Source organism: Symsagittifera roscoffensis, chromosome 3 (genome assembly GCF_963678635.1).
Source record: "Symsagittifera roscoffensis chromosome 3, txSymRosc1.1, whole genome shotgun sequence".
In the NCBI taxonomy this organism is placed as follows: domain Eukaryota; kingdom Metazoa; phylum Xenacoelomorpha; order Acoela; family Convolutidae; genus Symsagittifera; species Symsagittifera roscoffensis.
The window spans coordinates 74,211,623-74,237,861 of record NC_087064.1 but is presented as its reverse complement, the minus strand read 5'-3'; the positions used below and the strand labels follow the sequence as shown (position 1 = coordinate 74,237,861).

The 26,239-nt window shown below is 35.2% G+C and overlaps 1 protein-coding gene across 2 annotated transcripts; it reads left to right on the top strand.

The window, feature by feature from the left end:
- Positions 1-1,298: 1,298 nt before the first annotated feature.
- On the top strand, positions 1,299-26,239 carry LOC134842182 (solute carrier family 22 member 13-like). Of its 2 annotated transcripts, none has more exons than XM_063858399.1 (11): positions 1,299-1,542; positions 9,188-9,325; positions 12,961-13,118; positions 13,435-13,605; positions 15,680-15,884; positions 16,145-16,379; positions 16,692-16,897; positions 18,519-18,697; positions 19,239-19,504; positions 19,894-20,030; positions 25,834-26,239. In XM_063858399.1, the coding sequence occupies exons 1-11, from the start codon at positions 1,400-1,402 to the stop codon at positions 26,135-26,137; spliced, it is 2,142 nt and encodes a 713-aa protein (XP_063714469.1). In that variant the 5' UTR covers positions 1,299-1,399; the 3' UTR covers positions 26,138-26,239. The 2 variants fall into 2 exon arrangements, with proteins under 2 accessions (XP_063714469.1, XP_063714470.1); XM_063858400.1 differs by lacking the exon at positions 25,834-26,239 and adding an exon at positions 20,441-20,560.

The window sequence follows — 26,239 nt, the reverse complement described above, 5'->3', positions numbered from 1 at the left end:
GATTGCCAAAGTTTTTTAAGGCTTTTTATGATCATCAGCCAATGAAGACATGGATATTTTTTAGGTGTAGTTTTTCGACTTTTTCCAATTTAGCTTTGCAAGAATTTTTTCAATTTAATTTGAAAAATAAAAATTTGTTTTTTCTATTCACAATCCTGTCACGCTATTTTTTTTTTGTAAAACAAGTACTGCTAAGCTGCGCTTGGCATCTGTTTCTATGAACTTAAGTATTTTTTTTGTTTTGCAAATTATGTTAAGCTCCGCGTTTAAGTAATGTGTGAAATTAAGCATTGGAAGGGAATTTCTACTTAGATATGATATGTCACTTTAAGAACAGCTATTCGTCGAAACCTTCCTAAATTTTTTTTTTGTAGAGATCTTTGACTAAAAATATTGTGCTATTTTCAACAACTCATCTGTGTGTTTACCAAGCTAGCAAAGTTATAAAATCATTTCACATTTTCCAACGCAATGCGCACTTGGTTGTGCAAAATTTATGCGGTACATGGAGAGTATATAGCAATATTGGCTTTATTGAGGCTCATTTGTGCTGCCTGTTATCCCAGCTAGTAGCTGATTTAGGAGAAATTTAATTGTCAGACTATTGTTTGTCGCCTTATTTTTGTCGGCGGACTTACTTGCAATTGTCTTCTGGTTTTGTTAGAATTTAAATGCGGTCATTTGTTCCTGTAATATGTAAATTTGCATATTTTCTTTATTTTCTTATTTCTACCTAATTTGTCTTTTGGTTTTGCTTCTGTGGGTGTCAGGAACTTTGTAGCTCAAAAGATTTTATGGTTATTTTGTTTTCGGTTCTATGTTCGTCTACTTAATTTTCGTCGGTTCAGGTGGCGATCGTAAATTTGTCTGAATGCTGATTAATCGCTGTCGATAGTGTTTCTCGCAACGCTTTGAAAAATTGAACAATATTCAGAACAAACGTATGAAATTTTCGTAATTATGGTTTTTCTGACTGATTGGCCTACGCCTCATTTTCTACGTTGGAATTTCTTTGAGGAATAATTCTTATTTTCTAGTAGACTTTTCTTTGCTTGTTCCTCTATATTATATTTTGCTCCTACCAGTTCTTGAAAATAATTTCGACTGTTCTCGGGGCATCCTCCTTAGAATTCAACACCGAGAGTTAGCGTGATGAAGACCATTGCCTTGAACTTGACAATGCTGTGTGAAATTTTGTTTCACTTGAACTCGCTTAACTTTTATCAAGGCTGGATGATCCGTATTGTAATTGTTGTGAAATTTTGAAAATTTAATAGTAATGTTTTTTTTTCAGATTAGTATAGTAGCACTTTTTAACCATCCCCGTATTGCTCATCCGAATGATCCTCACTTAAATGATCTCTATTTATCTATAACTTGTAATTATATCTAACATGCAATGAGTGACCTGACCCTGTTTGACCTGACGGGGGGCTATGGTGTGTACCAGTTTGTGTATGCTTCTCTCGCTGCTTTGGTCACTGCTCTAGTCTGCACGGATTCTGCGCTGACTCCCTTTTTGTTCCACGACATCTCTCACAGGTCAGTCAAGTTTTCAGCTGGTTCTCCAAAATACCTTTCAGTTGGCGGAAAAAATCAGTTTGAGAGTAGAATTATTGGCTCATTTTCCTTCCCCCCACCTCACACGAACATCAATTTTATGGTGTAACGAGTGGTTTTACAAGGTTAATTATGAAGACCTAATATGTTTGCCATGGCCTTATTAGTCCGTATGCCAATTTTCATAACTATCGAGTAATGTGAACAAAGTTTTCATCTGTAAAATTTTGCAGGTTTGGAAATGAAAAAGAACCGAACTCTTTAATGTGTGTGATGGTTTTCGAAGAATCAGAACTACTGTTTTAGAGTTAATTCAAATAACTTCTGAGCAGTATATGAGCTTCTTTGCTCTTGGTATGGAGAAAGTTAAAGATTAATATTCAACAAGGCACTTAAAAACAATAGTTTGTTTTTGAGACTTGAGATATCGACCGATTTTTATTGAGATCGTGAAAGTACAAGATATGCATGTTTTTGTATGCTGAAGTTTTAAATAGGCTTACTGGCAAAAACTTAGAGTTTTTTCACCAGATAGCACATTAAGTGTCATTGGTTTTTAGACAGGTTCGAGCGAGTAGGTGTGATAATAAGAAAATAAACTTTAAAAGAAACTAAGCTTTTTTTAGTGTGTAGTTTTATTCCAGAAAAACAAGTTTATGACGCTCCATGCTGCGCTTTTTCGCCAGTTTAATGTTTCAAAAAAAGTTCCGCAAAAAGTTGTTCCATGACGTATTCCGCACACAAAAAATCAACATAAATTTGCAGAGAAAAATGTTTTTTAATATATTTTTTAATGTGGTGAGAACTTTTCCTGTTTCTTGCACAGAAATTGGTTATTCTTAATATAACTTGATTTTTTAAAGAAAAGTGAAACGTTCAAACAATCAGAATTCGAAAATAAATCATTATTTGTTCCAATTTTACATTTGTCCGTTTTTTCATTCGTCCGTTGAATTTAACTGCCATCATGACCCTTGCGATAAGCAAAGTTATTGAAATCGGGTACTATATTTTTTCCAGCAAATAATTTTGTTCGTAGGACTCTTTTATCTGGAATTTTTTTGAGAGCCTTTTAGCCACAAATTTAGCTAGCGCTACAGTTTCAAAACTAGCTTTTTAAATTTTGATAGATCTATTTTTTTTGACCTTTATGCTTTTTTGTTTTGTATCGCAAGTGGTGCGAATCTCAGCTTCGCTTCTGTGTCAAAATATCTGTTTAAATGCCTATAAGCACTATCAATTGGACGCATTTCTACATGTAAGAATTTTTGATTTTGTCATTTTAGTTGTTCTTGTTCAGAATCTCTTCTGCTGTTTTTATCTGGTTTACTAGTTTTCAGATTGTAGTCAAGAGCCTCGAAAATTTAAAAATCGCCCCCGTGTAATAAGTTGCTGATAACAAGTTAAACCAGATGAAACAATCCAATTGTACAGAGGAGTGGATCTCTTCGTTCAAATTTCTAGTGTTATTTTAAAGTGAAAGAATATTTGTTTGATGTTTGCACTTGCGAGCGTAGTTTAATAGTAAGATTATTCTTTTTCTACCCTTGCGAGCTTAAGGGAGCGTAGTGTAACAAAACGACTATTCTTTTTTTCCAACCTAAGTTGTAAACATTGGTGCCAGTTTTGTTTGCACTTTTACGGCTTTTTGATAGCACGAGCTTTGAAATTCGATAAGTTACTGAGCTTTGAAATAAGTTACTGATAAATTCATCAAATGAACCGAAAAAAGCTTTTTGCTTCAAACAACATTACTATAATAAAAATCGGTTTCAAAAATTGATTTCAGAAAAGTTCCAAGTCATTATGAACAGAATTTTTTTTGAAATGCATAATTTATACATAATTTGGCTTCCTGCTTTCCAATATCTTACATGCAAAGTTAGTGCGAATTCCTTCACTTTGTTTTATTCCAACAGAACTTATGTTTTGTTATTTCAAATCTGTTTTGTTTGTTATATTCCTAATTATTACATTCATAATTGTGTCTATTTGTATTTAGTGCTACTCACGAGCTTGCCAATTGGTACCAAATTATTACACAACGGAGCGATGTGTAATACTACCAAGCTTTTTTTACCCATTGGGTTGTGGCATAATACTAAGATGCATTTTTTCCAACCTAAGTTGCAAATGAAAGTGCTAATTTGGTGGCACTTCGGTAAGTTTCCAACCATAGGCGAATAAGTAACATCTGTAGCTGCGTTATTGCTGGATAGTGTTTGTTTCACTTTCTGTTTGATAAAATAGATATTATAAAAAGTATGGGATTTAGTTAGTAATTATGTTTTGTTGATGAACGTAGTTTTGAGTCTTATATTTTTAAATTGGTCGCGCTGATTTTTTTCATTTGTTTTTTCAGGAGAAGTCTTTGAATTTGTTCAGGCTCAAAAATAGTTTTTTTTGCGGTTTTATTTTTGAATTCAGTTCATTTCCTCTGTTAAAAAGAAGCCAAACTCCACTATCGAATAGAAAAATGTGATCGACTTCTAGTTTCAAAAAAGGAATTTAATTTTCAGATTTCCTAGCGAGCTAAAAAATTTATTTATTGATCTAGTTTTCTCAAATTGAGTAAATTTTATCAAAAAAATTGTCAGTCTTGTTTGTTGTAGAATTATGAAGAGCTTAAGGCCTTCTAATTTTTTAAATTGAAATCCGAGTATTTATTTTTCTTAAAATATGTAAGTCATTTTCAGCATTTTGTTCCGTTTTCTTGCGTTCATTGGCTCTTTTTCAACGTGTGTTGGCCTTGTAAAATATCCCTGAGAGGGGTTATTTTTGACTAGTTTTTTGATTTTTTTTTAAATTCTCGAACTACCCTACCAAATTTGAGATTAAGTTTTCAATCGAAAGAAAATGTAATGGGATCTCCCTGGTGTAATCAACTTTGTCCTAGAGTTACAGTTGTGTCTTTAGTTTCCGAAAGAAATTAACAATTCAATCGAAAGAACAGTTTGAGTAAAGCTGCTACGCCCTTATTTTTTAAATATAAAAAGTTGTGGCCTTGATACCAGCCATTTGACATTTAAACTGTTTTTAGTGAAATTTTGTCACAAAAAGATTCAAAATGTTTACTCCTGAAGTGTTTAGTCTTCTGTTACAATTTTGAGAGCAAGTGCATTGTAATTGGAACCAGAGTTTTTCCTTAAACAATTTTTCAAAGTGGGATGTCTCGAATTTGCTAAGCTTCACGAATATGCAAATTCAAAATTTCTTGCATCTTTCAAGAAAAAAATTTTACGGAAAAAGTAGTCTGGGTTCGAGTCCCGGCCTGAGCTTGTTTTTTTTTCTCAGTGTGCTTAAAGCTGAAATCGTTTAGAATTGTCAAAATTTCGTTTGCCTGCTAATTTTTCGTCGGCTTAGTTGCCACGTCGGGTAATTTTCTTGTGCTTCAAACAATTTTCGTCAGATTTGTCAGTTTTTGTTAGATGCAAGTGTTTTTGATTTTCTGCAATTTTTAAAAAATTATTAGCCCTGACTTTATTTTGTATTTTGTCCTTGGTTTTCCTTTTTGTTGTTTTTTCGCTTAAAAATTTGAGCCTTAATGGTTTTGGTTTAGGTACGTTATTTTGTGTCTTTTCAAAGGCAAAAAATGATTGATTTTATTGTGAAAAATTCTGATAGTTGCAAGGTTTCAAAGTTTAAAACTTAATTGCTCAACGTTTTTTTTACAACAATTGCTGATGGCTTTTTTTTTGTTTCTGGATAAATGGGCGTCTACTTTTTGTCGCTTTCGATTATACTCGGTTAAGACTGAAAGTTTATTTAATACTGGTGGTTCTGTTTTTTGACGGTTTCTGAAAAATTTTTTTCTTCTATGAAGTTGTTTGTGATTTTGATATTTCCATCTCAATTTCTACTCGCTAGCTTGCAATTCTACGCTTGCTTTGTGTCGCAAGTGATGTGAAGCCCCGCTTTGATTTTGTTTTTACTCTTGCGGTGTTTACTTTTTTTGGCAGAGAAACTGTCAAAAAATAGTCATGTTAGTGATGATGTCGAAAATTGAGACCTTATCAGTGTTTGACATATCAATTTTTTCCTTTTTGAATCGGAATGTATTGTCTGGGACGTTGGTTACATCCAAGTTTCAGAGTTTTAATAACTTTGGCTTGAAATTTTACTTTACCTTTTCTGATCTGTCATGATCAAAGTACGCTAGACAGTGTGTACGAGTGTAGATACTACTATTAACTATAAAAGATTAGTCAGATCCCTATTTTGAAGTAAGTTTTGGTGGATAAATTTAATCTCTACAAAGTAGCGTGATCGGTTTTTTGGTTTTTGCGACTCTTATAAATCAAAGAGAATGAAAAATCAACTTCTCCTTGCACAGAACACCACTGTTAAACTAGCAGCTTTCGTAGCGTTGCGACAGGTATGAGCTCCCAAGTTGATTTTGATTTTCGTGATCTTTTCTAGGCCCTTGTTTCTGTATCCGGAGCTTTGTAAGGATTTTTACAAAATATCCATGAAAATTTCGTTTTTGTCTCACCCACATCACTAATTACGCTTTATCTTCGTATCATTACAATATCTTCATTAAAAGTATCAAACTGGGCCGTTAGTTTAGTCAAGCTGCATCACTAGATTATTTTCATGCGGCTCAGTAGCATAGTAACGAAAAAGTGAGACTCCTTATCTCCACGTTGGAGGTGCGATTCCGGCACAGCAAATGTTTTGTTTTGGTTTATTTTACCATTTGTTTTTCCTTAATTAGATTTAGTTTTTTGGAGATTTTTTTGCCTTTTTCTCGCTTGTGTTTGCAAAATGCAGCTTTTCCTCTGTGTATATGACAAAACTTACGCAAGGCTCTTGTTCCTTGTCACTCAGTCAATTATACGAACAACAAGTTGAAAGGACAGCCAGAAAATTTGAGGGATTCGCGTTGATAGCAGCATTTGTTTAGGTCTATTATGTATTGCAGACATCTTATTTTTACCTGTAAGTCATTTTCAATTGCTATTGACGCCATTTTTAACAGCTCATCCTTCGCAATGCTTAAATAATTTTTTTGGAGTTAACACGTTTGAATGCAGGCAGCGCACGGCAAGTAGGGGCAGTGTAACGGAACTTAGTGCAGCGCCGCGCAGACAGAGGGTCCTAATAAATGCGCTGAGTCCCACACTCTAGAAAAAGTCTCACATTCTTTTGGTTTTTTTTTGTTTTGGTGATGTTAATTGAACTATGAAGTAAGTTAGAGCAAATGAAGCAAATTTTACGGTTCAAAAAACTGTTGAAACGAACGAAAGATGTCTATTGATTTACTGAAATCTACTTAAATGGTCAGTGGCAGCGGCCCTTCAGTTGTACTTCAAGGAATTGCAAAAGGGCTGAAACGGGATAGAGCTTTTTTTAAAGTAGCCTTAAGAGTTGTCAAAACAATTGAAAAGTTTTAATCTTTTTTTGGTCAAACGCTTGCTGAATTCTTTTGTCACGATTTGTGAACTAATTCAAGCTTATAAAACTGCAAATGGTTCGAAGTTTACTCTTTCTTAAGCTTGCGTCAGCTGTTGTTTTTTGGACCCATCACGCCATCAAGACAAGTTGAATGAAAAATAGATAGGTCATGAAGATAGACAACTAACGTTGTTTAGATTTAGTTTGCATTAAAGATGCATCATTTAAAAAGAGCTGGGTAAATATTCATTTTGCTGCTCCGTAAAACTTGCCTCCGATTTGTTGTTTTCTTAATACGACTGAATCAGTTCTGCTTAACATGTTCAGTAATAGCCAAAACTTAGAAGAATAGTGTTTAAACTTGGCGAGATAGGTGCCTAAAATTTTTTTATAAAAAATTACGGTGACGAAGCTTGAACATGCGAGTGAGCCAGACGCATTTAAATAGTTGACTTTTTATTAATTCATTCATGTATCAAAGTAAATTAAAACTTTTTATTTTTTAATTTCTTGAATAGCTTGCGAGAAGCCAACTTTTGCGAAGCGAATCAAGCCATGCAAAGAACTTGGAATGTGTCAAAGTTTTGTTTGGTAGTTTGAAAGTTAAAGCACGCCGATTTAGGCGCTGAGGTCAGATTTAAGTTTGACGTTTCATGGCTTGATTAGCTGACTGGTATGTTAAAGTTTTCCTTGCTTCATTAGCTTGCTTCAAAAATTCACAATTTATGTGAACCTGTTCAAGCAATCAACCTTAATTGAAATCAAGCAAATGCACTGTTGAATTTTTGTTAATGAAAATAGAAAAAAAAAAATTTTAAATGGGCTGGCTAGTTATTCTTTTTTCTGCGAATGATTGGAGATTACGACCAAGAAAGCATTTAAAAATTTTCCTAATGAGTGTTGCAACCTTCAGGGCTCAAGCTTGCGTCCAGCTGCTTTTTTAAAAAAATTTTAGGTGCTTTCATGAAACCTGTTCACGCACATAGAGGATTTCAGTTCTGAGGAGGTGCTTATATACTTTCTTGCTCATTTAACTGAAAATTCAATCTATTAAAGCTGTATAGTTAATCATTGAATGGTGCATTACAGAACTATATTTACTGAAAAAAAAACTAATACATTTAATGATTCGTTTTGAACAGTATCAATCGAACGCTACCAAGTCGTATTATACTTGTTAATATAATTAAGATTCAAGATTAGAATTATTCATTTTGTTGATGTCTTAGCATCCGTTTTATCCTGGTTTAGTGATCTACAATTCGTTCAGTGAAAAATTATTAGAAAGTAAGATAAGCGCCGTATTGGAGATTTATCATCGATGTTTTCATTTCGACAAGCTGATAATAGAGTTTAATTATTACGAATTTTTACGAGAGAAAAGACAAGCGTTGTACTCTTAGTTAAGAAATACATGCATGTTTTTGTTAGTCTGAGAATTACTACCTGACCGTCAATCAGTTAGCGCAGATCATGGTGGTTCTCGAACCATCGACCTTTCGACTAAGAGGTGGAGACCTTAACCGCTCCTCAGTTATGAGATATCTTTAATTGTACACAACAGATAAGTTTTTTCCCGAAGTTTATTTATGTTTCCTTAAGTTTTAGCATATTATTCCTTCTTACTTCTAAACGTCCTTGGAAGACAGTTAAAAGAACGATATCATTTTTTCTGCTATGACAAAACATCATCCCATGCACATAAATTTGTAGCCGTTTTTTAAAACAATCAAAAATCCCCCATCAATCAAGTTTCTTGTGATTCTGGGTGATTATGTCTGACGTAATCTTGTTTGAGTTGGTCGGAGAGTATGGCCTCTACCACGTGGTCTATTCGTGTGTGGTCTGTTTCGCTCTCTTTCTCAATCAGGGTTCCTTGCCTGTTTTCCTCTTCCACGACATACCGCACAGGTTTGCAAATGAACCTGGGTTGTTTGCGCATATATGAAGAAGAATAAAAAATTTATCGAATCAAAAAGAATCTGCCTTTCTTACCAGCGTATTAGTTTAGTGTTTCTACTGCAACATCAAATTCTCTTTGTAATGTTTCAAAAATATTTTGGTTTCATAGTTGACTCAAAGTGAGTATTCTGATCTAAAGAATTAATCTGTTAATTATCTGTTCTAAACTGTTCTTCATAAATTTCATCTGCTTTCATTCCGTATCTTGCTTAATGTCGATAATTTTTGTTCTTTTATCCACACTCTCTAATTAATCTTCGTTTTTTAGGTGCTCAGTGCCTGCGGCTGCCGAAACGTCATCTAACACGTCATCTTATTCTCCACTTCTTTTCAATGTGACCACGACCACTGCTTTGTCATCTGTAGCTGCAATAGGAAACTTCTCTATTGTAGATACTGCCTTCAGGTGAGACCATTTTTTTCGGATTACACTTACAAACTTTCTATACTTACGTATGCTTCCATTGCTCTGTTTGCTTTTTCGGATAACTAAATAATCTACGATCTTTGCTTCTCAATGAAAAATTTGATATACAGAATTTGTTTTGTCCTGTTTTTTTTCGGCAAGCTCTTGTGTTCTATTGCGATTTCAGTTTTTTTAAAACTTATCTCGCACAAATAAGTGCTCAATATCAGTATTTGTGCACTCTTTTTTGTTATATTTGGCAATTTAATAGCATGTGTTTTGTCGACTATGTTGGTGACTTGTGTTTTATTAAACTCCCATCCCACTCTGGTGATCAGGGTTTAAATCCCCCTGCCCTAGGAGGCAAGTTCTTTTTTCAAAGCCTTTGTGTTTACGTTTGTATGTGCTTGCATTTCGAAGCGCCCTATTGCCATTTTTTTCTTGTTTGTGGCGCTTTTTGAATTACTCCAAAATAGTTCATTGTATGAAATATAAATCTTGGTTTGTTTTGGCTTATCTAATTTTCATTCACGAAGTTGGTTTTTGTTCCGACCATTGAACATAGTTTTAAAGTTTTTATGGGTGTGTTATAGTTTCTATTTCATTTTCTTTGTTTTCCATGCAAAAACAGGTGCCACAAAAATTATGGTAATGGGTCTAGTGACTCAAGTTTTTTCGGTCATGATTCGAGTATCAGTGTCGAAAAAAAACTGGTTGGAAATTTTTTAGTCTTAGTCTTGTTTCCAACGAGTAGGTCTAATATAAAAAATTCTTTCAGGTAGTGAAACACTTGCTTCAGGAAAACTAGTTTTCAAAGCTTCGTCCAGCGCTTCCTTGGCAATGATTTTTGAAAAATTATTTTTTTTTCTTGAAAATTAATTGTTAAGTGTAAAAGAACAAAGTGATTTTCATTTGTATAGATTTTGATTATTTTTGTTTGTTTTTTAGGCAAAGTCTTAAAATGCTCTCATATTACAGACGTGCATCATACATATTAATTCATTTTTATATCTATGCATTTTTCGAGTTCAATACAAATTCATCGGCTAAAAGATATGTATGTTAATTACGCTCTTTAACTACGAAAGCGAAAATGGAGCACAAAATTGTCAACGACTTCTAGTTTTGAGAGCGAATATAAATTTTTATTTTCGGTGCGGAATTAAAGTTTTGACCCATTGATCCAGTTTTTTTAAACTGGGTTAATTTTATCATAGAAGTTTCAATCATGAAATTTTCTTGAAATTCGAAGCGCTTTAAACTGATGTATTTTTGCTTAGAAGTTTTTACTCACACTTTTCCGACCTTTTGGTTCTGTTTTTTTTTCTTTCATCGATTTTTAAAGTCAAACATTTTATATGAATGGGGTCGGAACATTCTTTGCTACTTGCAGATCAACCAGCTATCCATATTGTAGTTTTCTTAGCTTTTCTTGTTAAGAGTCGATGAACGTAGTTAAGACTCCTATATATATGTCGCGATGCGTTTTAATGCGTTTTTTTTTTCAGGAAAAGTCCTATATGTCGTTCAGGCTCAATTTTTTTTTCGCGGTTTGACTCTTGATTTTTCTAAGTTCAGTTCATTTCCTTTGCTTAAACTAGCGTCAGCTTAGTGTTTTAGTAAGAACCTTCTTTTTTCTCCAATCTAAGACGCAAATAGCATGTGCTTTGACATTCGACTACTATTAAGTTAAAACAGTTGATGCATTTTTAATTAATCAAATGAACCGAAAAAAACTATTTGTTTCAAACAACATAACAAAAACAAAAACTCGATTTCAGAAACTTTCTAGCTCAATATTTCTCGAAATTTTTTGAAATGCTTAATTTATAGTTAATGCAGCTTTATGCTTTGCAATTTGTTACCTGCAAAGTTAATGTGGATGCCTTCAGTTTGTCATATTCCTAATTATTACTTTCAAAATTGTGTCTATTTGTATTAGCATATGTAGCTGCTTTATTTTTGACTAGTGTTTGTCGGTGGTTAAGCGTAGGGGACTGAGTGGTTAGTGCGTGATACTCAAATTCTTTTGATTGCAGTAGGTCGCAGCTCGAATCTAGCCGAATTTTTGCTAATTCGAGGCTTATTTCTATTTTTATTGCACTTTGTAGAGCTATTATTTGCACTGTTTTTATTGCACTTTGTCATGTTCTCACTAGTGTTTGCAAAGCGAAGCTTCAACTGTGTAAAAGGAAGGCAAACTCTAATATCGAACAGCGAAATTGTTAAGCTCACAAAAAACGTGAGCGACTTCTAATTTTGAAAACGGAATTTAACTATCTTATTTCTCAGCGAAACAATATTTACCTAATGATCCAGTTTTCGCAAATGGCTTCCTTTTATCAAAAAATTGTCAACCATAAATTGTTTTGGAAATTCAAAGAGCTTCAAGGCCATTTTTTTGAGAATAAGTCAGTTTTCTTTTCTGTTTACTTGCGTTCGTTGACTCTTTTCCAACTATCTGTTGCCTATTTTTGTTCTTGCATCAAGAAAATACGAAAGACTTGTTCAAATAGTTAAATCCATTAGACGATTTGTTTGCAGTCAAATCATAATGTTACTCGAATGGGTGCCGAAACAAACCTAAAAATCTGTTTCAGCAGTCATTTTTTTTAAGTGATTTGGATTTTGAATTGCAAAAATTTCGTTTCTGTTTCTCCAACGGTTTGCAAAATTATTCTTGTTTTTCATCGGTTTACTTAAACTAGGTATAGTCTGCTTATATTTTGGCTCCCTTGTATTTCGTTTGGTATGTATTCTTAGTTTTCAAATTTGTTAGATCATTTTTTGTTGTCATAGTTTCTGAGTTTCGTCCTAAGATCCGCGTCGCCTCTGCAAGTGATTGCACAAGATATAGCAAATAAATGTTATATGCTTAAACTCATTTCCAAAAGTTTTGAAGTGATTTGACGTTTGTTTCTGCCATTTTTGTTTTGTTTTTAAGAGTAATGAACGTAGTGAAGACTCTTAGATAGGTCTTGCTGATTTTTTTGTTTTTTTTTTTCAGGAAAAAGTCTCAAAATTTTGATGCACCTAGGTATAATGCGCTTTTTGAGTTCAATTGAAATTCATCTGCTGAAAATGACGGAAAAACGCACTCTCCAAATACGAGCGTGGAAATGGCGCAAAAAACGTGAGCGATTTCTACTTTCAAAGAGCTTAAAGGGCATCTATTTTCTTCTTTGAATTTCGAAAGTTGAGATTTTTTCTAAGTCGGTGTTTTTTTTATGTTTACTTCGTTTATTACTCTTTTCCAATCTTCGATTGGCTATGTTTTGGTTTTCCGGATCTTCTCTACAATTATTTCACGAGTAAAAATAACTCGCTTAAACGTCATCATGTCTTTGCAAGCGCAGATCTAGGGTTTTCTCGTGGGGGGATTGCGAATTTTTCAAAACGTTCTAAAGACCCTATTTTGAAATGTTCTGCATCGCAGGCGAATAAAAACAGACAAAAAAAGCGTTTTATGAATTTTTTGGAAAGTTTTAACCCATTAAATTTAACCCGCTGCTCCAGCTTAAAATGGATAACGTAAAACAGTTCTAAAGGCGGTGAGCTTTGAAGTAAAGATCTCCCCATGCATGGGTTTAGTCTCTGCAATGACACTTTACCTATGTTGTTTTTGTCTAATGCAGTGACTCATGTGATGCGGGCTACTCGCTCTCCGATTGTGCTTCGGTGGGCGGGCAGATAGAGTACGAGTGCTGCTACCCATTCCACAGCACTGTGGTGTCCGACTTCGACCTCATCTGCGAGAATCTACACTACAAGTCCATCGCAGAGTCAAATCTGGGCTAGTTAAGTTATCACCCATTTTCATTGGGTCGAATCAACTTCTTGTTTCAAACCAGTTGAAGAAAACAATTTTTAGCTCATGTCTAAGCAGACGTTTTAGTTTTTGATTATCTATTGAATAATGTTTCTATGTTAATTTTCCGAGCGCTTAGTGGTCAAAAATTATGCGACGGGTTTTTATTTTCAAATTTTTTGAATAATAATGACATGTAAATTTGAGCACTAAAACTTATATTTTTAAATGTTTTCTACGTGCGACTTGCGATACTAAATGTACTTACGGTACCAGGTATATTACGGTTTTCTTAATTTAGGTCTCGGTTACCTCGTGGCCTCAGTGGTGATTGGGCGCTTGTCAGACAGGGTTGGAAGAAGGAAAGTGGCTCTCTATCTGCTCTTCAGCAAGATTATCATCAACGCCCTCCTCTCCCTATCCGCCAACTACTACCAGTTCCTCATTCTATACTTCCTCAACTGCTTCACAGGTAATGACATGGGACTTAGACTACATTTGAAACCCGCCAGCTGTGAAACGGCATCTGCATAATGGGCTATTGGGTAAAAAGTACCATTTACAAACATGAAATATCAATAGTGTTGCAAATGAATGGTGTTGTTTTGTCTAACATTCGTTTCCATCTTCCGTTATTAAAAGCCCTTTGCTGAATAGGTCCCTACCCTATTTGGGCTGGCATACTTCTCTTTTTTTTAATATCATGGATTACTGTTAATATCATCATGAGTTTAAATGCAACATTCTAATGCATACGATCTGCCAAAGAATAATTTATGCATAACTGAAATCTAAAAAATCGGTTTTTGCCGCATTTCGTTTTTCAGGTAATTGCCTAATTCTTAAACTATCGATTGACAATTGTAATTAAACGCGCGAAGCGAGTATATTAGTACTTCTTTTTTTTTCAACCTAAATCGCAAATATTGTTGCGGCACCCCAATAGTGGTGGAACACCTGTACAGTTTTTTGATAGCATGTACTTTTGTATTCGAATAATAATGAGTTGACACAGTTGATGCATTTTCAATTCATCAAATAAACCGAAAAATCTATTTGTTCCAAACAACATAACAATGATAAAAACTCGATTTCAGAAATTTTCTAACTCAATATATCTCGCAATTTTTTAAATGCATAGTTTATGCATAATGTGGTTTTTTGCTTTGAGATTTGTTACATTCAAAGTTAGTGTGGTGCCTTCAAATTGTTATATTCCAAATTATTACACGCAAAATTGAGTCTATTTGTATTTGGTGCCACTCCTGCTGAATCGCATTGGCAATTTATTAGCATATGTAACTACTTTATTCGTGACTAGTGTTTGTCGGTTGTTAAGCTTGCGTGGCTGACTATATAGTGCGTGGGACTCAGAATCTTTTGATTGCAGTAGGTCGCAAATTCGTAACCTACAGGTAGCCGAGTTTTTCGCTAATACGAGGCTTATTTCTACTTTTTCTTATGTCTGCGGATAGCGCGCATACGGTTTGCTCAACTCGGCTCCGGGTACAATCCGCTCACTAACTCATACCTAAGCCGTATAAAAAGTGAGGTATACAATTCCTGTCCAGACTGTAATGAGACGCCGCATCATTTATTCAACTGCACTCGAAACCCGACTTGCCTGCCTACTGAAGACCTCTGGCTTCATCCCCTCGAAGTTACTGAGTTCCTCAAACTTCATATCACGAGGGAGCAGAGAGCTGAACGCCCTTAGGAAACAAATCTCAGTCAAATGACGACGAAGATGCTGACTTTTGAACAGCACACATCGACAACGACGAAGAGCTGACTTCGAAAGATGGATCAGCAATATCAAAACAAGTCCATGCTTAAACGGTATTCATGTAACCACTCATGTGGCATACCCCAACTATTCTGCCGGGGGACAAGAGCACTGGGCAGGGACTAGTGGAAACCCAATCAACCTTCATATCCTACGAAGATGAAGTACTGGATAGCGTTGGCAACCAAGAAACAGAACAAAACGAAGCTACCCCACAAAATCCAGCAGACGATGGCGTTGGGCGTAGCTACTGCAACAATAATTTTTTCTTATGTCACATGATAGAGCTGCTGCGCCTCTGTTTAAAAATTGTCTAACAAACGCACTGAATCCATTTGGGCCAACAGATATTTTTGAGCATTTCTGAATTTTAAATTCCCGTTTTTCATTCTAAATTTTTGTTTATGTTGGTTGTAAACCAACTCTGAATTTTCATTATTTTCCTTTATTATGACAAAGACTTTTTTCAGTTCAACGGGCGTCCGTCTACCCAAGTTTTATCAAGCAATTGTCTGATAAGTTGGGAGAAACGTATGAAAATTTAGGTAGATCTATTTTCGATCTTTTTAAATGGTTTGTGTGTGAGTGTCAATGAACATAGTGAAACGCCCATGATTTTCTGCAGGGAAAGGTTAAAATTTGATTTTTCTTACCGCTCAAATTTGATTTGTTTGCAAAACAAGGTTTTTTCAAAACATAAGATAGAACAAGGCTTTTGTGGTTATGTTGAACTTGTTCATAGTTTTAATTTGGTTTTTAGGCTACGGCATCTTCTTGTCGTTGTTTGTGTTGCTGACTGAGAGCTTCGGCAGTTCCCACCGGTACCTGGTGAGTGTGAAGGTAGAGAGTGCGAGTGTGTTGGGGGAGTTGTCTGCCTGTCTCCTGTTCTATCTGGCCTCCTCCTGGAGACAAGTGCCTCAAGTACTCACTCTCACCAGCTTCGTCTCATTCTTCCTTGTGCTGATGTGAGTTGCTATTTTTATGGCATAGTTTTGCATATTTTTCATGCAAAAAACAAAATTTAGGTAGAACAATCAAATATTTTTTTTAATCCAGGGTATTTGTTGAAACTTTCTGTTGACCAATTATATAATTATGAAACTATATTTATCGGAAAAATTCTAAGACTTTAAGTTTTGAGTCTGTTTCAACTACTGGATTGATGACAACATATATAAAATCAGCGAGTCTTCTGATTTAAATTTACACAGATTCGCATGTTTAGGTTCCTCTACGAGTCGCCCTTGTGGCTACTGTCCCAAGGCAGAATGGACAAAGCGGAGGCTGTGATTAAGAGGATGTCCATCATGAACAGACGTCCTATCCCACCCTCCAAACTCATACAACTGAAACAATTCTACTGCACATCGGAGCCTTCTGACCAGACAAAAATGAAAAGAAAGAAAAAGAAAAATGAGAATACTGAATCGCTCCTTGCCAAAGAAGATTTACCACAACAGGTCAGTCTTAGTTTTTACATTAAAGTTGTTAAATTTCTTTGGTTATGAACGAAGTGATTTGTTCCTTGAAGTTGTACTCGAGAATTTTTTCGTAGCCACAGATTATTGAAACTTGGAAAATCTATACGATTACACACTCCTCTGAGATGGAGAAGTTTAATCAAAGACTTGATATTTGTGGAAGTTTATTCAGTTTTGGTATTTTTAATGTGTATGTTTTCATCTGTGCGCAAAAAATGCTAAGAATTCAAAAATGTTGTTGGATCAGTGATCACTTTGATTTTTTCTACTTTGATGTGTTTTGTATGATAGGGGGATAAAAATAAGGGTGATCGCAAGGAGTACATGGGCGAAGACAGTGATGGAGGGAATAGTATTGACAGCAGAAGTGACAACGAGGAGCGGGCCACGTGTGACTCTGTCTCTATCCCTGGATCCTCTGGCTCTTCTGCCTCTGCCCTGGATCTGTTCAGACACCCAACTGTCAGGGCCAAGTCACTCATGACCATGTTTAACTGGTGAGCCACCAAAATTGCATGCAAATTATATGCCTGATAACTTGTCTAACAAGATTTTCTGAACCAATACTGAACCACGTATTTACACTTGCGATCAGCTTAGTGTGTTATTATGAACCTTCTTTTTTTCGAACCTAACTCGCTAATAAAAGTATCCACTTATTTGGAAATTTCACAGTAGCATCGGAAATTGCATGGCATCTGTTCTCGGCTTTTGTGGTGGGTAGTGTTCGGCGTAAATTAAGCTTCCGTGGCTGAGTGATTAGTAGTGTGTGAGACTCTTAATCACTAGATCGTAGGTTCGAATCTCAGAAGTATCAGAATCTTTGCTAATTCGAGGCTTATTTCTTTTATTTTTATTTTTGAACTTTATAGAGCTGCTTTTTGTCGTTTTCTCGCAAGTATTTGCAAAGCGAAGCTTCGCCTGTGTAAATTTTGGACAGCTGCTACAGCGGCCATTGCCCAAGGAAGGGATAGGAAAGCGACATAACATTGATAAAAATCTGATTAAAGAAGTCAAAATTTTCTCACAGCGAAGTAAGTTAGACATCGGCTGATATATTATGGGGAATAACAAGATTAACAATTGATTAAGAGTAATGAACGTAATGAAGACTTTTATATAGCTCTTGGTGATTTTTTTGCAAAAATTTTTGAAATGCTCTTATAACTACAGATGTGTATTCTTACAAATTATTGCATTTATGAATGCACTTAAGTATATATGCACTTTTTGAGTTCATTGAATTTCATCTGCTGAAAGCTACGTTGATAGCACTCTCCAAATACGAACGTGGAAATGGCGCGAAAAAACGTGAATGTTTTCTAGTTTCGAAAGTGGAGTTTAATTTTAAGATTTCCAGCGGAACAAAAACGTTACCTTTTGATCCAGTTTTCTCAAGTTGGGTTAATGTTATCAAAAACTGCCAATCAAAAATTTTTCTAGAAAGTCAAGCTAGAAGTTTTTTATACTTAAGTTCATTACTCTTTTCCAGCTGTCAATTGGCTATGTTTTTTTGTTTAAGTAATGAAGAAATTTAAGGGCAAAGCGACCGAAAGCTCGAAAAATTAATCAGGAATGAAGATACTGATAGTGATAAATTTACAGAAGCTTTTACAGATTCTTTTATTACAATTTATGAATATCAGTTCTGAAATCTGCTACAAGTTTACGGATTTTATCAGGTCGTGGATGAAAGCCGACAGAGGAGACATCATTTTTATTTCGTATTGGAATGTTGTGGTACTCTGCTAGACGCTGGTAACGGCGGTTCATTCGCCTGATTGTGTTTCGTTTGCTCTTCTGAACAATGAGAGAAAGTATCGGTGCTTTAATGCCACGATCCTAGTATTTCAGCAGAAGATACTCAATTTCTTCAACCACAACTCCATCACTCATTTTATAATTACCTTGAAGCTCGAAAAAATTATTTTTTTTGCAGCCATTACTACAAGTTTTCTCACTCTAAAATTTACCGTTTGATCACATTTTTTGTCTCAATACAATGTCGCTATTGTCCCTCCTAGACATGATACAGTAATAGAATTGTGTAGTAAAACACCGTTTACTATTGAGATTTATAAAACTGTAAGTTTGTTTGTTTGTTTATTATCTTCACAGGTTCTCGGTGACCTCTGCCTTCTACGTGATCTATCTGAACATGGCCTCTCTACATGGTAGTGACCCCTACCTCTCTTTCATCTATGGTGCACTCATTGGCATCCCCAGTGTCCTCGTGTTCATATGCACCATGCAGATATTCGGAAGACGACCCATGTTCTGCCTATTCATGACATCCGGTAACAAATTTTCTCCCATTTAATAGCGAATATTCAACAAATCAGGGCTGTTTCAGGGGTTTTATGTGCAAATGAGTCCTTTAGGGATTTGATTCTCACCGAATTAAAGAAACTCAAAAGTCAGTCAAGATCATGAGATTAGGTCAGGTTTCTAAAATCTCAGCTTATAACGTCAATTCACCTAATTTAGACCACGAAACAGTGAAGTATGGAAAAATTTGGGCTATTATGTTTGAAAGCAGTATAAGATGGTTTGAGATAATAGATTATGAGGGACTGTAGAATTGCTACTGTCCCACTCCTACGTCGTTTTTTTGAACACGTGAGCGACAAAAACACCATTTGAAAGGTGTCATACTTGGTCCTGCCCGTCTTAAAAAGGTACACTGTCACGACACTTCTAATTAAACTTGATTCGAACTGTACTTTGCCAACTCGTTTGTATTCGAATCAGGTGCCGTTTTACTCATAAACATTTTGAGATTTGAAGCAAATTTGAGCGGGCGTTTAGTAAAAAGACAGTTAATGAGTTTTTGTTCAGGTGCTTTGTGTGGTCTTGGCACTTTGATGACTACCACAGTCTATTTCGAAGAGCGCTTCTCCCCCCAGGCGGCCGACCGGACTGCGATGTGGCTGACGATAGGGGGTAAGTTCTTCTTCGGGTCAGCATTCGGATTGGTCTACATCTGGAGCAGTGAACTCTATCCCACTCCTCTGCGCAACACAGGCATGGGACTGTCCTCTTTGTGTGGCCGAGTCGGTCTTCTATTAGTCCCATTCGCACTCGAGTTCGGAATTGTGGCCCAGGTAAGAGATAATATGCCTTACTAACAGTAAAAAAAAAGTTCTGATCTATAACTGAACTTTCGCTCTCATATTGTCAGATTGTCTATTCGATCCTCTGAAATCGTCATGATAGCGTGTCTCGCGTGACGTTTGGCTTCAGGTCTACCACAGCTTGACCGTTTCGGCTGAAATAGTGGTACCACGTGAAGTTTCTAGACACAAAAATAACTGCCTTGCTCCGCAAAAAATCTCATCTCAATAAAATGTTTCAGTCTGGAATGTGGGCAAACAATAGAAATGGACTATCGTTGAAACGCTCAACTTGTTTTGATAGGTTTTCTACGATTCGCGGAAACTTATTTTTTTCTGCGATTCACGGAAAATAATGTATTATCTCTTCCCTTGTTTAGGCGTGTGTGTCAATGTTGGGCTTCGTGGCTGCCTTCCAGTCTCTCTTCCTCCCTGAGACTCTGGGCACTGCTCTCCCACAGACACTCTCCGACAGTCAACTCATACCACTGAGGAATTGGGGCCAAATATGCAATAGGTAATTAATACATGTACCAATCAACAGATTAACAGTTTACACCAGTCAAAATTTGATCATGGTCGCGTATATTAGAAAGCTATGATGCAGATTAAAAATCAATTCAAATTAACACATCAAAGAAATAGAATCCATGAGAGCTAGAATGCAAGCTTGGCCCTTTTAAGTAAGTTATAGTCGGGTTAGGTTGAAATAAATAGTCCTCTGCGCCGTTGGGTATTTAACTGAAAAAATTTGTATGGGGAATGGGGAATAATTTGAATGATTTTGGTTGAACTTATCCGGCCTCAACGTGCTGAAAAGTAAAATTCTAACTATCAGCTAGGATTGCATGCATCGCGCCTTGTAGCATCCTAAAATTTAGAAGTTAATGAACAGAAAATAATTTACAGCTGAATCTCTTTTTGCAGATCTTGAAAAAGCGTTTGGTATTACAATGTGCTTTTAGTTGAACTCATTATTGGTAACTGGGAATTATCAGGGCTTATGGGTTTGTGGCAAAGCAAAAATTTATTTTATTGGTGACCTGTTTTGAGTTGATTTGAGAAAAATAATAACCAGTTGCCCAGTATGCTCGACCACTGTTGTCTGTGCAAAAACAAAAACAAAATGAAAACGGAAAACACGTCATTGCGAGGGGAGGGGGTTGTCTAGCCTCACACATAGCCAATTCAATTTTTCGCTATTTACTCTAAAACAAAAGTTAAATTAAAAAGAAAACGCGGAACTGGGAGGGGGCTGGTGGTCTGATCTCACAGAGAGCCAATTCAATTCTTCGCTATTTATTCTAAATCTACAAAGAAAAAAGTCGCTATTAACCTTAAATCTACAAAGAAAAAAGTCTGGTTTTTCTTCTACGCCCATAAAGCTCCCCATTTTTTGCAGGTTAAATTTCTGATAAAAATCAGTATGGGTTATCACTCAAAGCATCTGAATTTTTTGTGGAATCTGGATTGGCGTGGTTTTGAGTTCAAGCTTATATTTATCTTTGCGAATAAAAAATTTATTGGAATTGGGTACTGTACTTTTTTGCCGTAAACAACCCGAGTTCGCCGATGAGATAATTGCTTACAGAATTCGCCGATAATCTCCGTGCTTGAGACGGCTTATGTTCTGGGTTGGATTTTATATATATATATATATATATATATATATATATATATATATATATATATATATATATATATATATGTCTTGACGTTTTTTTCTCCTGAATTTCGTTCTCGCTAAAATGTGATTTTTCGCAGTTTGACCCTTGATTTTTTTTAGGTTCACTTCATTTCCATTGATAAAAGGGAGGCAAACTCCACTATCAAACAGCAAAAGAGTAAAAGTCACGAAAAACGGTTTTGTTTTTCAGATTTAATAGCGGAATTAAAAATTTACGTACTGATACAGTTTTCTCAAATTGGGTTAATTTTATCAAAGAAATCAATCATTTTTTGTTTTAAAATTTCGAAGAGGTTTCAGGTCATATATATTTTTTTTCAACTTCGAAATATGAGTTTTTTTTTAAAATCAGTCGGTCTATTTTGTTTCTTTGCGTTCATGACTCTTTTTCAACTGTTGGCAATATTTTCAAATTTTTTGTCTTGAAAAATTCATTTGTTAGACCGTCGTTTGTCTGCTTATTTTGTTGCTCGCTTTTGAAAGCATGAAAATTTTCGTTTGCTCTAGGGATTTTCACGATAATTGAAAGTCAATTTCAAATATTTCTGTGATTTGTAAATTTACCAAATCATTTTGAACAGTTTGTTTTATTTTTTGTTAACCGATTTTAAGTTTATTTCGCTTTATGATTTTGACTTATGGTTTCTCTAATTGGTTGTTTAATAATACGACGCTTATAGAGCGAAATCACTTTTTGGGCGCGTGTGCTTCAGAGAGGCGTAAAAACTTAGCTCTAAAATTTCGAGGCGGAGGAGTTGTTGCTTCGGGCGGAGTTTGAAAATTTTGCTTAGCTACCGCTTGATTACACAAGAAAAACTTTTGTTATAGTATGAAATATCTATTTTTTTCCAAGCAGCCAATGCTAAGGATATTTACATAGACTATTATTGTACCAATAACACTTTAGCTTCAATGTATCATGGATCTGTAGCGTAGATAAGGAAGGAGACCAGCAACAAAATTAGAGGGTTCGAACCCATTGGGCAGGGTCGGATGTTTTTAATGAACTTTTTCGTATACTGATTAAAATGCGTCCGCTCTAAAAATTGTGGCATTTTAGTTGGTAAAAGTTTTACTCATTCAGTTTGGTTAATTTTGTTTTCAGTTTCGTCTTAGTGGCTTTTAAGTTTTTTATTTCGGCTAAGTTCCGTGCTTTTTTTTTCTGTTTAATCTCAAGTGCTGCGAAGCACTGTTCCACCTCAGTGTAAAATAGTTTTTAAATTTGCTGTCAAAATTGTTTTCGTGAAGTTACATTTTTCGGTAAATGCCAGTATATCAGGTTTGACATTGTTTTTTCTTCATGATGATCATGCCGTTTTTTGGTAGTTTAAAAGTGTCTTCGTGTCTTTTGGGATCGCAAATTGCCTTCCAAATAATATACTAATTTTTCATGTCAATGTTTCATTTTCTTCAATGTTTATATCAATTTCGTGAAACACAGCAAGTCAATTTTCCGCTTCGGCATGAGTTTGGTCGCTGAGCATTGCTAAATCAATTCATTTGAGCTTGATTTTCAATTAACTGTACTGGGAGTTGCTCTCTGAGGAGTTTTTTAATCCTTTTTTTATAATCTCTGCTATTTGTCGTTTCTGTTGAATTGTCGTTTTATTGGTTCAGTTAAGTGTTTATGAACGAAGTGATTGTCTTTTATTCAAGTCGGGTGTTTTGTTTTGGTTTTCTTGAGGAAAAGTCTTGAAATTTTTTCACACTCAAATTTGATTTTTGATTTATTTTCAATTTCATTTCAAAAACATTTACTAAAAGGAAGGAAAATTACGCTTTTCTGTACTCAGCCAGTAAATGCAAAGTTAGCTTATGCTGAATGTCTGCGGAAAACAAAAATTTGGCAAGTTAATTCAGTTCTGATAAAACGTATATTCCTTTTTGAACTTTTAACCCCAATTTAAAGGGTGTCAATGTTTTACCTTATTTGAACTGCCTCGCTCGAACAAGCCGTTGTTAAGCATATCTGTCTACAACTACGGAAATTTTAAAATAACAGTGTATAGTTCTCATATTTTACGCTTGCGATTAGCAAGCGTTATTAAATCGGAATGTAGACTTTTTTCGGGCTAACAATTAGCTTAACAAAATCAGTTGAATCACTTATTCAAGTTCAATTAGTACTGCTCATATAGGCGATTTTGTTGATGTTAGGGTACAATAACTAGGGTACCATATAGGCGATTTTGATCATGCTAGGGGACTTGAAGCTTTAATTTTTTTTTAAATCAGTTCTTTTTCGGCTAAACTGGTGTCTGCTCATAGGTTGTCGGCATTGTTTCCGTTTTGTAGGCGTTGTTCAGTTGCTAATTTGAGTTTCAAATGTCCTATTTGGCATGTTTTCCTGAAATTCTTGTTTGATAAAAACAGATGTTATGGAAATTTATAAGATTTGGTTTTTCATTTTGTTTGTCTTTGAGACGCTTTGGAAAACTACCGATTTTCAAAAAGGGTTACCCATAGAAAGATCTCTGGCAGCCTTGTGCGCCTGAATTCTCATCTGGTCTCTTTTCGTTTTTCTACAGCCTTAAAAGGTCTGTGGGGGAATATTTGGATATTTTTGATGTTTCTTTCGTTTTCTCTTAAGCTAACCTACCAAATCTGAGATCTTGGTTTCATTAAATAGTGCAGATTTGAACAGTTCCACTCTATGAGCGGCTACCAAAAACCTTTCTGACCGTTTTTTTTTAAAATCTTTGACCGTTTTTTGACCGTTTTTGAATCTTTTTGACTTCCACAAAACTAGTCTCCCAAATCTGAGGTTATGGGTTCAATGGAGATAAAGGGTATTGGGAATCTCACCTGCAATATCAGCCAGTCACCATTTTTTACACAAAAAGTTAACGTCCTCGTAAAAGACAATTTTTTGATTGTTTGAGAGTTTTTGTATAGATTTTTTGAATTTTACAACAAAAGACCCTGTCATATTTGAGATTTTGAGTTCAAGCAAAAGAATGAGTTGTGGAAAGCTCCTTTGCATACGCGATTACGACTCAAAATTTTTTGACGCTAAACATTATGGCTCTCGGAAAAATCAAACATTTGATTTTTTTTTACCGTTTTTGAAACTTCTTGACTTCTCTCGAAAACTATCCTGTCAAATCTGGCATCATAGGTTCAATCGACGCAACAGGTTGTCGGCATTGTTTCCGTTTTGTAGGCGTTGTTCAGTTGCTAATTTGAGTTTCAAATGTCCTATTTGGCATGTTTTCCTGAAATTCTTGTTTGATAAAAACAGATGTTATGGAAATTTATAAGATTTGGTTTTTCATTTTGTTTGTCTTTGAGACGCTTTGGAAAACTACCGATTTTCAAAAAGGGTTACCCATAGAAAGATCTCTGGCAGCCTTGTGCGCCTGAATTCTCATCTGGTCTCTTTTCGTTTTTCTACAGCCTTAAAAGGTCTGTGGGGGAATATTTGGATATTTTTGATGTTTCTTTCGTTTTCTCTTAAGCTAACCTACCAAATCTGAGATCTTGGTTTCATTAAATAGTGCAGATTTGAACAGTTCCACTATATGAGCGGCTACCAAAAACCTTTCTGACCGTTTTTTTTTTTAATCTTTGACCGTTTTTTGACCGTTTTTGAATCTTTTTGACTTCCACAAAACTAGTCTCCCAAATCTGAGGTTATGGGTTCAATGGAGATAAAGGGTATTGGGAATCTCACCTGCAATATCAGCCAGTCACCATTTTTTACACAAAAAGTTAACGTCCTCGTAAAAGACAATTTTTTGATTGTTTGAGAGTTTTTGTATAGATTTTTTGAATTTTACAACAAAAGACCCTGTCATATTTGAGATTTTGAGTTCAAGCAAAAGAATGAGTTGTGGAAAGCTCCTTTGCATACGCGATTACGACTCAAAATTTTTTGACGCTAAACATTATGGCTCTCGGAAAAATCAAACATTTGATTTTTTTTTACCGTTTTTGAAACTTCTTGACTTCTCTCGAAAACTATCCTGTCAAATCTGACATCATAGGTTCAATCGACGCAACAGGTTGTTGAAAGCTTAACTTAGTAGTTTGCTACGCGTAGTTTCTCTAAGAAAAAAGTTATGGCCTTCAAACAAGTGAAAATTTTGAAACTGACTGTTTTTGAATTTTTTGCCTCTACTTGAAAATTGCTGTGCCAATTCTCAGGTTGCGTAAATCGAAAAACCTGATTTGGGATTCTTCTCGTCTTTACCGGCCTTGACCGGTTTTTAAACAGACCTCTAGCAGAAAAAAAGTTACGGCCTTCAGAAAACCAAGTTTTTGAACTTTGACATTTTTCTGCAACTTTTTGATTTTCTTAAAAAGTACCCTATCTAATCTGAGATAAAAAGTTCAATCGAAAGAAGCGTTTGCGCGATTTTTTTTAGTTCAGAATCGGCTACTCTGTAGTTTGTGTTAGCAAAATGTTATGTTTTTGGGAAAATTCCAAAATCTCAAAAATTTTCACTCTTCTCACTTATTTTAGTAGAGAAACAACAAAGGTTTTGGGCATAGTCCAATTACTGAAATTACGCATTTCGAAAATTTTGGTCAACCTATTTTTTGTCATAATTGTCTTTTCGACTTTTTTGAAGATTGCGTTGTATTGCAAGTGTGTGAATTGGTCAGACCAAAAACTCAGTTTTTTTTTCAGATCGAGCCTTAAAGTGGACAAGAAAAAAGAGTACCTAGATGGCAAGGAACTTAAAGAAGCAGAAGTATATCTAGAGCTTACTTCGGGAGTCAACGGGGTCAAGAAGAACGATTTTGGATCGAAATCGGGTAAGACAGGGGAACAGTTCATGCGGCTGCTAGATGACCAATCAGAAAGTGACAATGAATTAGAAACAAGGTTAAACAAAAACGATAAAGAAGACGATGCTAGCTCAAGGTCATCACACGGCGAGGACTTTGGCGATGAGAACAATGAAAGTATACATATCAGATTTACAGACTGAATGGCCTTGAAACATATCTCATTTAAAAGGTGCACGCTGGCTTATTTGTTTGAAATATTAGTTTGTATTCTATTTGTATAGGTTAATTTTATTGTATTTGTG

Coding starts and splice junctions, on each gene's coding strand:
- LOC134842182 (XM_063858399.1), top strand. CDS start 1,400: ATGAGTGACCTGACCCTGTTTGACCTGACGGGGGGCTATGGTGTGTAC. Junction 13,606..15,679: donor CTTCCTCAACTGCTTCACAG/GTAATGACATGG, acceptor TTTGGTTTTTAG/GCTACGGCATCTTCTTGTCG. Junction 18,698..19,238: donor CTGCCTATTCATGACATCCG/GTAACAAATTTT, acceptor GTTTTTGTTCAG/GTGCTTTGTGTGGTCTTGGC.